The sequence below is a fragment of the Clarias gariepinus genome, chromosome 21 (genome assembly GCF_024256425.1).
Source record: "Clarias gariepinus isolate MV-2021 ecotype Netherlands chromosome 21, CGAR_prim_01v2, whole genome shotgun sequence".
Classification (NCBI taxonomy): Eukaryota; Metazoa; Chordata; class Actinopteri; order Siluriformes; family Clariidae; genus Clarias; species Clarias gariepinus.
In genome coordinates, this window is record NC_071120.1 from 2,433,488 (window position 1) to 2,446,325 (window position 12,838).

General features: G+C 37.2%; 1 protein-coding gene across 1 annotated transcript in view; it reads right to left on the bottom strand.

Annotated features, from left to right (window-relative positions):
- Positions 1-7,692, bottom strand: part of LOC128509711 (E3 ubiquitin-protein ligase rnf213-alpha-like) — a 101,799-nt gene extending 94,107 nt beyond the window's left edge. The window contains exons 1-5 of the mRNA XM_053481544.1: positions 7,622-7,692; positions 5,526-5,657; positions 4,350-4,525; positions 704-939; positions 227-441 (exon numbers count right to left, since the gene is read on the bottom strand). Coding sequence (XP_053337519.1) covers positions 227-441; positions 704-939; positions 4,350-4,525; positions 5,526-5,657; positions 7,622-7,692 — 830 coding nt within the window. The remainder of the gene's footprint in view (positions 1-226; positions 442-703; positions 940-4,349; positions 4,526-5,525; positions 5,658-7,621) is intronic.
- Positions 7,693-12,838: the final 5,146 nt, after the last annotated feature.

The following is a 12,838-nucleotide window of genomic DNA, read 5'->3' on the forward strand; positions in this document are numbered from 1 at the left end:
TTGAGCCTATTCTAAAAGATTCAATTCAGCTGGCTCATCATGTTATATGGCAATAAAATGAAGTTAGGTGGGTTCTGACATTTGACATGCTATCTAAGAATGATGTACTGTATTTTGCTTAGACCAGAATATTAACAGGATCATACGGTACTCTGGCTATTTTTAATTATCTCTCAAAACAAAATTAATTATCTCTGTTAAACAAAATGAAGGGACCCGAACTCACCCTCTCACTGAGTCTTTGAGACCTCCAAGTGTGCCTTGAAGCTCACCATTGCTTTTGATCATTTTAGACAGCTTTTCAATGGTAGCTTTTTCAGGATTTAAATCAAAATACATTGAAAGAAATGCTGCAGCAAGAACATACTGAACTGGAGTGTTATCTTTCGACTGCTCAATTGTATGCCTAAAGGCTTTGTCCAGTTTTTCCTTCAGACTGTCCTAAATAGGAATACAGCACAAATGATTAGTATATAGTAAATGTGTTTTAAGTCTTAATCTTATTTAGAATAAGAAAAATTCATTGTGTGCTTGAAAATATATATTTTTTTTCTCCAGCAATAAATTTGCTGAGTTTAAACAACATTCTGTAATTATAGCAAATATATTGGTTTTGCATTATTAAAAAAAAAAAAAAACATTATTATAAATCAATAAATTAAGTAATTGTAGTATTTCTCTAAATTATTACTTCTGTACTTACCCAAGAAAAGTGTAATTTTAAAGCACTCATTTTTACAGAGTTTAAAAAACTTCTGGTTTGTAGACACTGATTAAAAAAATATATTTTAGAGTGCAGATCTGATAGTTCTGCATTTGTGCAGTTCATTAGCTGTGTTAATGTTAACTGAATGAATTCCAGTTGTATTGTCATAATCTCCAGGGTCCTATTCAACATCCATCCTGGTTGCATGCATACATCATCAAACTGGTAGAATACTGTAAAATAATAATAATTATAATAATAATAATAATAATAATAATAATAATAATGCATTTTACTTATATATGCATCTTTCTAGTCACCCAAGGCCACTGTCTAAAATTCAAACAAGAAATAAATTAATAACATTGAGTAGAAAATAACATTATAACAATGTTAAATGAAACAGCTGACAGTGTCATCACCTTAAATATTTAAGATCACATGGAGATTTAAATTCAGCCTTACATAATGCGGAATAGGCACTTCTAAATAAAGGTCTTAAGATGAGATTTGAATGTGGTTAAAGAGTCTACAGTATAATACAGATGTTTTCAGGACGGGAATTCCAGAGACAAGGGGCAATGCAGCTAAAGGCTCTAGAGAGGGTAGAACTGTATAGTATGTAATTATGAAGTCCTTAAAAAGTGAGGAAGAGAATTTGAAACTCTATATGGTACTTGATGCGGAGCCAATAGTGTTGTTGAAGGGTGGGGGTGATGTGATGAATTATGGGTATTTGGGTTTTGATATAGGCAGCTGAATTCTGGATAAATTGAAGTTTATTGAGGAGATTTGTGGTCGACCAGTTAAAAGTAAATTACAGTAATCAATACGGGAGTTGACCAATGCGTGGGGTGAGGAATGCTTTGGAGTTGGAGTTAACATGACCTACAGACAATATTAATATGGGACTTGATAGGACAGAGTGCTTTTAGAGATGACTCCCAGGTTTTTAACCTGAGAAAAGGGAGAAATTGGGGAACCACTGATGCAAAATGAGAAACTGTTGGATGTGGATTGGATGGATTTTGACCCTATGGATAGCAAGTGCTTTTTAAGGAGTTATAGCAGTTGTTTTGAAGGATGATGGGACAATGCTGGAAATGTTAGAGGAGTGAATAATACGAATTATGAGTCAGGAGAGTAAGGGTGGACAGGCTTTAACCAGCTAAGCTGGCAGAGGATCAAGCTGATATGAAAGATTTATGTTTATTAATGAAATATGAAATGCCAGAAATGTGAAAGTGCGTCAGATAGTTTCAGAATGCTGTTTACAGTGGAACACAAGGCTTTTGTGTTCCATTCACCAGATGTAAGCAGCTTATTGTAATTAAGAGATTTAGTTGAAGTCAGAGCATCTTTATAAAGCTGCACATGCACACCAAACTGTGATGTGCTGTGTGTTCTGACTCCTTTTATTCAGAACCAGCATTAACTTTTACAGCAATTTGAGCTACAGTAGCTCTTCTACTGGATCAGGCTACACGGGCCAGCGTTCACTCGCTGCATGTGTCAATAGGCCTTGGCTCACAGGTTTTGCTTCCTTGGGACACTATTAGTAGGTCCTGACTATTGCAGACTGGGAGCATTCTCAGTATGGAAAACATGATGATGTTCTATAGCTATGGCCTGGAGCAGCCAATGCAGTGTCTAGGTATTGATGTCTATGGTAAAAATGCTGCTAAAAGTAGCTAGCCAATAAGGTGGCAGCACTGTAACACAGATGTAAACCCAAAATCATCTGACCAATGGTTATCCAGCCCTGTTACATCCAATTAAAGCAGCTGGCCAATGAAGGCCCAGCCATGTTACATCCAAGCAAAAACAGCTGGCTAATGAGGATGCAGCCCCTTAATGACTGTAACACCCACTTGGTCATTGAGGAGCGATGTGCTGAGCGATCTGTTTTTGTTGCATTGTTCTGGTTTTGTTAAGTTGTTAACATACTAAATAAACACAAGGCTGGAGTATCGTTTAAGTTCTGCCTGTTTTCCAAGCCTTCCTCCAGACTCTCAAACACAAGGGTTTTCCACCATACAACCATTATGTTTCTACTTTGTGTACAATTTTTTATAAATTACATGAAATATTTGACACTTTTAAAATAGGCTTTGTGTGATTTTCCAACTGTAGAATAATTTAGCAACCTATCAGCTGTAGGTAACATGTAAAAGAGGCTAGAATAAGCTATAATGTTAGGTAGGTTTTTTAACTTTTTATTTTCAACAAATAATAGTTTTTTTTTTTAGAAAAAACCCCATCATAAGTCAAGGACTATCTGTATACAGAACATGTCTGTTTGTGTGAATAACACTTGACCATAAAACTGTGATTACGAATTATCCAAACAACAAAGAACTGATTGTGTTCTTAGAACATTTCTGTACTTAGTATGTATTAATTAATAACAGGGATGTGGGCACCCAAAGCTCAAAGGCTGGCCCATCTGACCTGCTCGCACAGAAGAGCTACTGTAGCACAAAATTCTGAAAAGTAATGCTGGCTCTAATAGAAAGAAGTCTGAATACAGAATGCATCACAGCCTGCTGTGTACTCTGTTGCCATCAAGAGGTGTACTTTCATCAGAGGCCTCTTTCATCAGAATAAATCACTCTGCCAAACTGCAAAAACTGTCTACCCCTCAGATCGGTTATCTCTCAAATGGCCTATCACAAAATCTGTTATTTTTTTAATGACACAAAATACATGAGTCAACAGCCACATCACCATGCTGTCACCAGTCTGGGAATGTTACCAAGTCTCTTTAAAAGATGTCAAACTTGCAATATGCAACATCTGCCAAAAGCTTTAACACAACAAACCTAATTTGTCACTTAAGAACAACACAGCGTGAAGAATTTGTGTATGAAAACGTATCCACAAAGGCAGTGTATAAATCTTGTAAGTTAACCCCCCTACTCAGCCACGCATAGCAGAAGCACTCAAAAGCTTGAGCATTACACTGCGTAGACTAAAACTAATAAAACCATTTTTACTCAAATAGTAGCGAAGAGAAAAATAAAGAGCGGTTCCCAGCTCTGGCCGAGACAGCGCAGGTTTACCTCACTGCTTCATGCATGCGGGCTGATAGTGAGCGACTACTGTACTTAGCAAGCCTGTACACATTCTGATTGATAAGAGGAAAAGACTGTCTCTTAAAAATGCAAAAATTCTGATATTTACAAAGAAATACCTGCCCTCACTGCTTACTATTGAGTAGCCATGATTGTCTCGCCAAATACAAAGTGACACTGGTGTGCAATGTGAGTTTCAATTTAATATTCATTGATGCAGCCCTGTTCCATGTGCTGTTTGTTATAACAAGTGAGTATAGCAGAACAGTCACATTTTAGATAAGCATTTTGGTGTGTGTTAGAGCCCCTTGATGCTAGTTAAGGAAATATTTTGCTCTTTAGTCAAGGATAGGCTGTTCTCTTGGTTTCAGTTTCTTTATAATCTACATGAAATTGTATGAGAATGGACTATGTTGCCTTCCAATAAATAAAGGTTTTTACTGCTATGAATAGTAAATAAGTAAACAACACTACACAATAAACAGCACACTTTAAATTGAACACTTTAACCCGTAATAATTTTAGCTCTTTTTGACATAACAGGCTGATAGACAACAGGATGATCTTACCTTCATCCTTTTCAGAGATGTTTCTGAACAAAGTTCTGTATGAATACTTCTGATTTTCATCTTCAAGGGTTTCGAATTTGTCTTTCTTCTTTTCAGTGAGACAATATATGTAGTGAAACATACTTGTCCTGGGAAGTAACAGCTCTCGTGTGAAAATCTGTCCATCAGCATCACTCCTGGAGAAAGGAAGTTAGGTTTCTACATTCTCCCCTATGAAAATTATGTTCTACCTCCCTTTATGTTGTAAAGGTTTAATTCAGTGAAATGATGATACTGTACTATATTTTAAATTTTGTTATCATTTTGCATATCATATTGCATTTTATCATTTTGCATTTTGCATATCATATTGCACACTTTTTTATTGTGTTATTGATTCTCATTCTGCCTACAACAGATTTTAATAATGAGGTTAGTTTTGGCTGAATTTGGGACAATTCTGAAAAATGTTAACTTCAACAATGTTGGATTATACTGCATTAAATATGACAATTGAGACTTTTTACTTTCATTACACAATAACTTACTTTAAAAATAACAGTTTTGTGATTTCTATTTCAGCTTTCATCATCTACCACACATTTTCAATGTGTAAATAAGCTTTGTTAGAATGTGACTTAACTTTAATCAGTTAGCTCAAGTTAGCTTTTTTAAAAAAAAAGAAACTGTGTATCATTTTTATTTCATTATAGAAAGCAAATAAATAAATACAATGAAATAAAACAAGTAACCAACCGTTTTTAAATATTTGCTTCAAAACACAAAATTAGAAAATAAGCCGTGACCTGTTTATTAATTTTGGTTTTGGAAGAAATTCTGGAAAACATGGTTCTTGTTTTTGATAATTGGTTTTATAATGAAAAATTAATGAATAAATAATACATAGATTCAATATTAGAGAAGATAGTTCAGGGTCAATGAACTTCACAACATAATGTACAATCAGGCTGTAATTATTTCTGAGGTCTGAATACCAATATGCTTAACATAATTATTAAATGTTGAATTTGAATTCCTTTCTTTTTGTATTAGTGCAAAATGTATAATTCAACTTTCTTACTGCAGATACTTTGCTTACTAAAATGTCAGTCAGTTACTTACTGAAATGTCAAAAAAGTCTGTGTGGTTATAATGAGCCAGGTCCTTGTGTTGGTTAAAATAGAATTATAAACTTACCTTAATGGCTTCATCTTATATTTTTTGCCATCGCAGATAAGATGCATCTCATCATGTCCTGTACCAGCTCCCTTCCGAAGAACAGCATAGAATTTCACACAAATCTTGTTTTCGCTGTAATATCCAGCCCCACTGTAAAATGAGAGGTGAAGTGTGGTCACTATAGAGGTTAGCTATCTGTGCGAATTCATATGCCTACCATGTCTGGTTGGTATATGAGAACTAATTACATACAGCATCCAAATCTGAGTGAGACAGAAAAAAAGCACAGTGGCAAAAGCTATTTACAAACTGAGATGAAGAGAAGCCCTCTGATTCTCTTAGACAACTACTGATTCATCATAATATGAAGAGTGAACCATTTTGCATTGGGACATAAAATTGGGACTACACTCCAGCATGTTAACTACATTTACTGTAGAGGCCTTAAGACATACACAGTCATCCCTGTTTCAAAGTGGAAAGTGGTCTATGGTCAGCCAAGTCCAAATTTGACATTCTTGTTGGAAATCACAGATGCGGTTTCCTCTGGGCTAAAGAGGAGGGAGACCTTCCAGCGTGTTCAGAGATGATGGTATCGGGGTGCATAAGTGAATACAGTATGGCCAGTTTTTTTAAATGTTTTTTTTTAAGGCACTATGAATGCTAAAAGGTATATAAATGTTTTAAATGACGACTTTTTCAAGGAAGGACTTGCGTATTTTAGCAGAACAATGCAAAACCACATACTGCAGCTATTACAACAACACTTTAATAGTAGAAGAGTCTGGGTGCTGAATGGCCTGCCTGAACATTTGGTGGATCATTAAATGAAAATTACGTACATCAAAGATAACCACGAACTCTTTAGCAGCTGGAAACCTATATCAAGAAAGAATGGGAGCAAATTCCAAAACCAAAACTCCAAAAACTCACAACCTTAATGCCCAGATGTCTTCAAACTGTTTTGCAAAGAAAAGGAGATGCTACACCAGGGTAAACATGTCCCTGTCCCAACTATTTTGAGATCAGTAGCACGCATCCAATTTGAAATGAGCTCTGTTTATTCTCTATATTTTTTATGTTTTATTGTGAATAAAATATTGGCCCATGCGATATAAAAGTCTTTTAGTTTTCATTTTATTCAAATAAAAAAAAAAAAGGCCCATCTTTTCCGGAATTCGGGTTGTACCAAACCTGAGTTGACAAAGCATTCTATATCGCTTCCTCTACCCTCTGAAACTGTCTTCCATTGTATATTTAACACTCTGCCATCCTTTCTCAATGTAATTCAGCACTGAAAATTTATCTTTTTAGGGTTGTTTTTAAATTATGTTAAGCTCTGTTTGCAATGCTGTATTTACGTTAAATCTTGTTTTTGCATCTGTGAATTTATTAGTATGTTTTTCTCATAACCTGAGCAAAACAATCCATTAAACTACTTTGGAATCCACAGTGCATCAAATCTATGAATTAAGAGCTGTTGAACAGGAAGAAGAGAGCCTTCAGGGATGGGGACAAAGACCTGATGAAGAGGGTGCAGATCGACTGAAAGTTAAGCTAAGATGTCTACAGGAGGATGCTTGAAAATAAGCTCCAAGCAAACAATGTGAGGTGTGTGTGTGATCTGGCATAAAGAATATTATTGGTTTTAAGGCCAAAGATGGCTAGACTGATAAAGACCTGAGCAGAGCCAGTTAGCTGAGCCGTTTCTTTAACAGGTTTAGTACAAGCTGTCCCCTCTGCTCCCTCCTCCAGCCACACAAATGTCACATCCTCTCTCCCCACACAGTTATTACACAAAACCTAACAATAGCAGATCTCTCTGTTTATATCTCCATACACAAACCCCTACAATGTACCTCCTTCCACCTTGTCCAGCAACATGGATGTACCCTCTAATCCCCTTACCCCCTCTCTGTTTCTAGAACTGGCAGCTGAAGAGACTGAATTAAACAAAACAAGGCACAAGGTAATGATGGTACAGTATCAGCTCCAGAGTTGGGATGAGTTAGATTGGGATGCTGTGGAAGACATATTGCCTTGTTTTAGTCCCAACAAAGACAGTTTAAACCACCCTCAATGACTACAGACCAGTTGCCTTACATCTCACTCACCTTACACGTTCTAAAACCCACTGCAGTTTGTCCACGACCCTCAGGTTAGTGTGGTCGATGTGATCACTCATTTTCTCCTCTGTATTATATGCTAAAGTGTACAAAAAGGACTTAAGATGAGATTTTAAAATAGGAAGAGTTGAGGCCTTCCTGATGTACAGGGGGAAACTTATTCCAAAATTTTGGGCCTGTGTGCTCACCCCGACTCTTCAAGTTTAGAAAATGTAAGTAAAAGTAGCTCCCCATGCTGGCTTTAAAAGTTCAGAAATATATTGAGGTGCTAAATTATTCAGGGCTTTATATAACAATACTTTTTTAATTAACCCAGAACATCACAGGTAGCCAGTGTAAGGAGACAACACCAACATAAAGGGCATTACAGTAATCAAGATGACTGAAATAAAAGTGTGTATAATCTTTTTCAAATCTTATTTTGTTAAAAATGGCTTGTCCTTGGACAAGAGCCTAAACTGAAGAAGACCTAGCTTTAACAACAGAGTTAATTTGGTGTAAACACCCAGGTTCCTAGCATTTGGTTTTAGATGAGAGATAAGACTTAGATAAGGGAACATGTCTCAGTGAAAGGGTTAACACATGCTCCACTGTGTCCAAATACTAACACTTCGGTTCTTAAGCCATTCACACTTTGAAATTCTCTAGTTATTCCAAAAGTGGTGTTAAACTGTTTGTATCCCTCTTTTTCAAAGATAAATTTGAATATCATCTGCAAAAAAAAGTGAAAAGACATTCTGTACTTCCTAATAATGGATCCCAATGGCAGTAGATAAAGTAAAAATAATAAAGGCCAAAGAATAGACCCTTGTGGGACCCCACATGTGGAACTGCTGATGAGGATAGAAAGACACCAAGACCAGCAGAAAAACTTCTGTCTAAAAATCTTCAGTAAGATCTAAACCAGTCGAGAGCAAAACCAGTAATGCCCACACTGTGCTGCAAACGATATACAGTATGAAAATGGAATGATTCACAGTGTCAAATGCAGCAGTAGAAGTAGAAGTACTGAACTGAAGGTATGGTACAGTACATACGCACAAATCCTCTTAGTGGAGATGCAATGGAAGCGAAGGATTCGGTTTAACACGGGAGTTTTCAAAATGACTGACAGCTTTAATAATTATAAAAGATGCATTCTTTACCCAATTTGTGTAATTTTGTTCTCAATTTAAAGAAAAGGTTTTGTTTTATTCCATTTTGTTAATAAAACTGTTCTTAAAAATGTGACATTTTGCAATCATTTTATATGGTTAATTGTACCACACTCCCTTTTCAGTTACGCTGTCATAGTTAGTCCTGCCGGAGTCCCTACAGTACTTGCACTCTGCACTAAATATACATTCACCTTATACATTGTTCAACTGTGACCATACCCAACTGTTATTTCTCCATCTCTTTTGCTCTCTCCTCTTCTGCTCTCTCCTCTCTCTCTCTCCGTCTCTCCTTTTTCCTCTACCTATCTCTCTGTCGAGCTATACATGTCGCTCCTGAGCTGCCAGTGATCCAGACCCCCTCTGCCCGCTGGACCTCTCTAACTTATTCTGGAGTCCTGCTTCTGGTTGGAGATCTCATCACATGGATGCCCCCGTGTGGTCTGCCTGGAATGCGTGTGGTGACTGGGGTTGGTTCCACTTTTCCATGAAGGTGGTCCTGTCCTCGACTGATGCAGACAGCTGTTCTCTGAGGACCTGTGACTTCAGTCGCTCAATAGTTCAGGACTGGAATTTCTCACAGTCTACCTGAGCCTCCAGGAACAAACTGGACTTTAATCTTACACATCTCCTCTTATACTGAACTTCCAGTCTCGCATATTATTATGCACATCAATCCCTGCTATCTGTTTTCACCCAGATGAGGATGGGTTCCCTGTTGAGTCTGGTTCCTCTCAAGGTTTCTTCCTATTACCATCTCAGGGAGTTTTTCCTTGCCACTGTCGCCGTCGTCCTAGGCTTGCTCATCAGGGACAATCATATAATTTTGATTCATATACATTCACATTTCATACAAACTTAATTCTTTTGATTGTGTAAAGCTGCTTTGTGATGATGTAAATCGTTAAAAGCGCTATACAAATAAAATTGAATTGAATTGAATTGACTAAAAGGGACTACAAGGCTATAGATCAGAAGACTGAAGCAATGCGTGGCTGGCATGGTATAATCTCTCCATGACTCTTTACCCTCCCGGAGTTACCCGGACTATAAAAATGAGAGCTTGAAAACATTGGGAAACACTTGCTATTCTGTTGTCTTCCGACTCCAGAAGGCCACTCAGCTGCTGCCTTCACTTTCTGCTTGGAAGATTGCATGCTTACTGAATTCTTGTAGAGTGGTTGTCAGTGGTTAAATGAGTTAGGTTAGGTTAGTTAGGTTAATAGTTCAGTGAGTAGGAAAGTGAGTAAATGGTAAGTAAGTAAGTGAATGGGTAAATGGTTGAGTGAGGTAGTGAATGTGTAGACATGATTCTGTCAAGACTCCATGGAGAGAAGGTAAAATATCTGATACATATAGATGACAACTTATGTATACTGTACACCTTTGATATAAATATCAAAGCTCCATATGTATGTAAACCAAACTGATTTGACATTATATAAAAAGTTATATAAAAATAAAAATATTCTTACCCGTCTTCATAATGTGGCCCATGTTGTCCATATTCTGACTCTAAAAAGGAATTTCATGTATATAAGCTTTTTCTTCCAGTGAAAGGGAGCAAAATTATTTGTGTATAAATGAAAACTGAAGGGGAATATAAACACTATTACAGTTAGCAGTAATAAAACTAAAAGAAAAGAAAAAAACTTCTTATACAGTACCTTCATCTGCAAATTCAGACACAACCTATAAGTAAGGGATGAAACTAAGTAATCAAAATCGAATTTGATATATGCACAGTACCAGTCAAATGTTTGGACATACCTTCTAATAATTTTTTTTTTGTTTTGTTATGTATTTTCTACATACAGTAAACTCTAGAACTTTAGGCTTTACAGAGCATAAGTAAGACACATTTAAATATCAACTGTTAAAAGGACATAATTGCATATTTTGGACGTCATCAGCATTTTACATGGGATCATCACATAGAGCATGGGATTAGAAGGGGTGTCCAAACTTTTTACTGAAAGTGCATTTACTTATATATATATGCAATGAAAACATGCAGTACATGATGCACGGTGGTATACAATATACAAAATGCAAGATTTTCATTTCCTAAAGTGTGTATACATTTTTTGGACACACAAAAAAATATTTGCCCCTTTCTAAAAAAAAATGTATGTTGCCTATTTGTCACACTTAAAAGATTAAAATTTTCAAACAAAATTTTAACAAAGATAACCCCAGAAAATACAGAACACAGTGTTAAAATGTTAATTACATTTACTAATGAAAAAATTCTTCTGCAAAGAAGAGTGAGCCAAAATTCCCCCACAGCGACAGGGAAAACTTGTTGCCAGTTATTGCAAATGCTTTTTTGCAGTTGTTACTGCCAAGGGTGGCACAATCAGTTATTAGGTTTGGGTTGTTAGGTACTTTTTCATATTGGGAATTTAATTATTTAAATCTATTCCATTGATATATATAAAAAAAAAAGAATTACTCCTTACCACATATTCATCCTCAGGTTGAACAGACTGGGAAGGGTCCTGTTTAGGATCATTCTCAGGAGGGTTCCCTTTTAGTTCACCTAAATACATCCAAACATTTTTACTGTAGATGGCTTGTGGGTCACAGACTTCTGTCTGAAACATTTGTAATATGTGTTAAAACGGCATATTCAGAGAAAGGCTCTAAAGCGAGAGGTTGTGCGCGCACGGTCCACTACACATTAAAAATATGTTCGTATGTTACTGAAATAAAGCGTCTCACATCGGCGTGCGTTTCGCACAGCCCGCAAAGTCAGCGCTTATTTAACACATATACATTTGTGTTTGTTGTATTTCTGGGAAAGAGAAATCCCTTATAAATTCCTCATATTGATGCACAGGTTCTTCTGACTTTAGATCAAAACTCGGCAAAGTAAAAGAGTGCACACGTGCGCTGTGGGTTCACAAACATTTTACATTTACTAAAAAGCTTATTCACAACCACATTTCAGCCATTCACACACATGCATTGTGCTATGTTGTTTGTACACACTTTCACTTTTCATCTCCCCTTTGATCAAAATGTCTCGATATGAGCCGACATGAGCAGCCTTGTTTCAGTTATCATATTCATCTATCATAAAGAGGGGCGACATTTGCAAAGCAAATGTAAAATTAGTACACCAGAAGAACAAAAGAGCACAAATATATACCTTGCTGATTAAACACTACATTTTTTCAAAGTGAAAGCAATGAGTTAACTCGCTCTTGGAGCAAGCCCTATTCATCCCGTGTTTTTATGCCATCGACTTCGATTTATTCGAATATCGTTAATGCAGAAATGCGGGGTTATACGATAATGCCCCAGATAGAAGAAACGCTAGTGGGCTATCTCTCTCCTGGGACATCATCCTCCCTGAAAAAGCCAAGACTTTCCTCCAGGCCGTGTAGACTTTAATCTGCCCTGGTGGGATCTGCTAAAATACTTAAGCACAGGCAGCACTGTGGATGATAGAGCGTTTCTAGAATTACGCCGATCTACAGACCTATCTCTTCCGAACTTCTAACTCCAACCCGCCCCCACCCCTGAATTGCTAGAACTTGTGCCCCTTTCTCAGAAACTGATGGCGTGGAAGCTACTGCTAGGTATATCCCCTTGGGTACTAAGGACTGTAGAGAAAGGTTAGAGGAAGGACTAAAGGAAATCAAGCTAGACCAGAGAGTGACTGTTCATCACTTCCAGAGATCTTTAGGCCTCATTGCAGCTGCATCCATGGTGATACCTTTGGGCCTCCTGCATATGAGAGCGTTTCAGTTGTGGCTGAGAGACGGGGATTTCACTCAAAGGCCAATCCCCGAAGGCAAATAAGGGTTACGTGCCAGAAGCTTTGTACCCCTTTTATGTGGTTTAGACCCCGGTTTCTGACTTTGGGTCCCACACTTAGATGGCCGTCCAGCCCAAGGGAGCTGAAGAGGCCATCTTCTCGCATGGCACATCACTTGCCTTGAAATGATGGCTCTATTTTTGGCCCTAAAGCACTTCTTTCAGCAGTTGAGAGGCTACCATGTCCTAGTGCGGGTGGACAATACTAAGCTAGCGCACCAGTTTC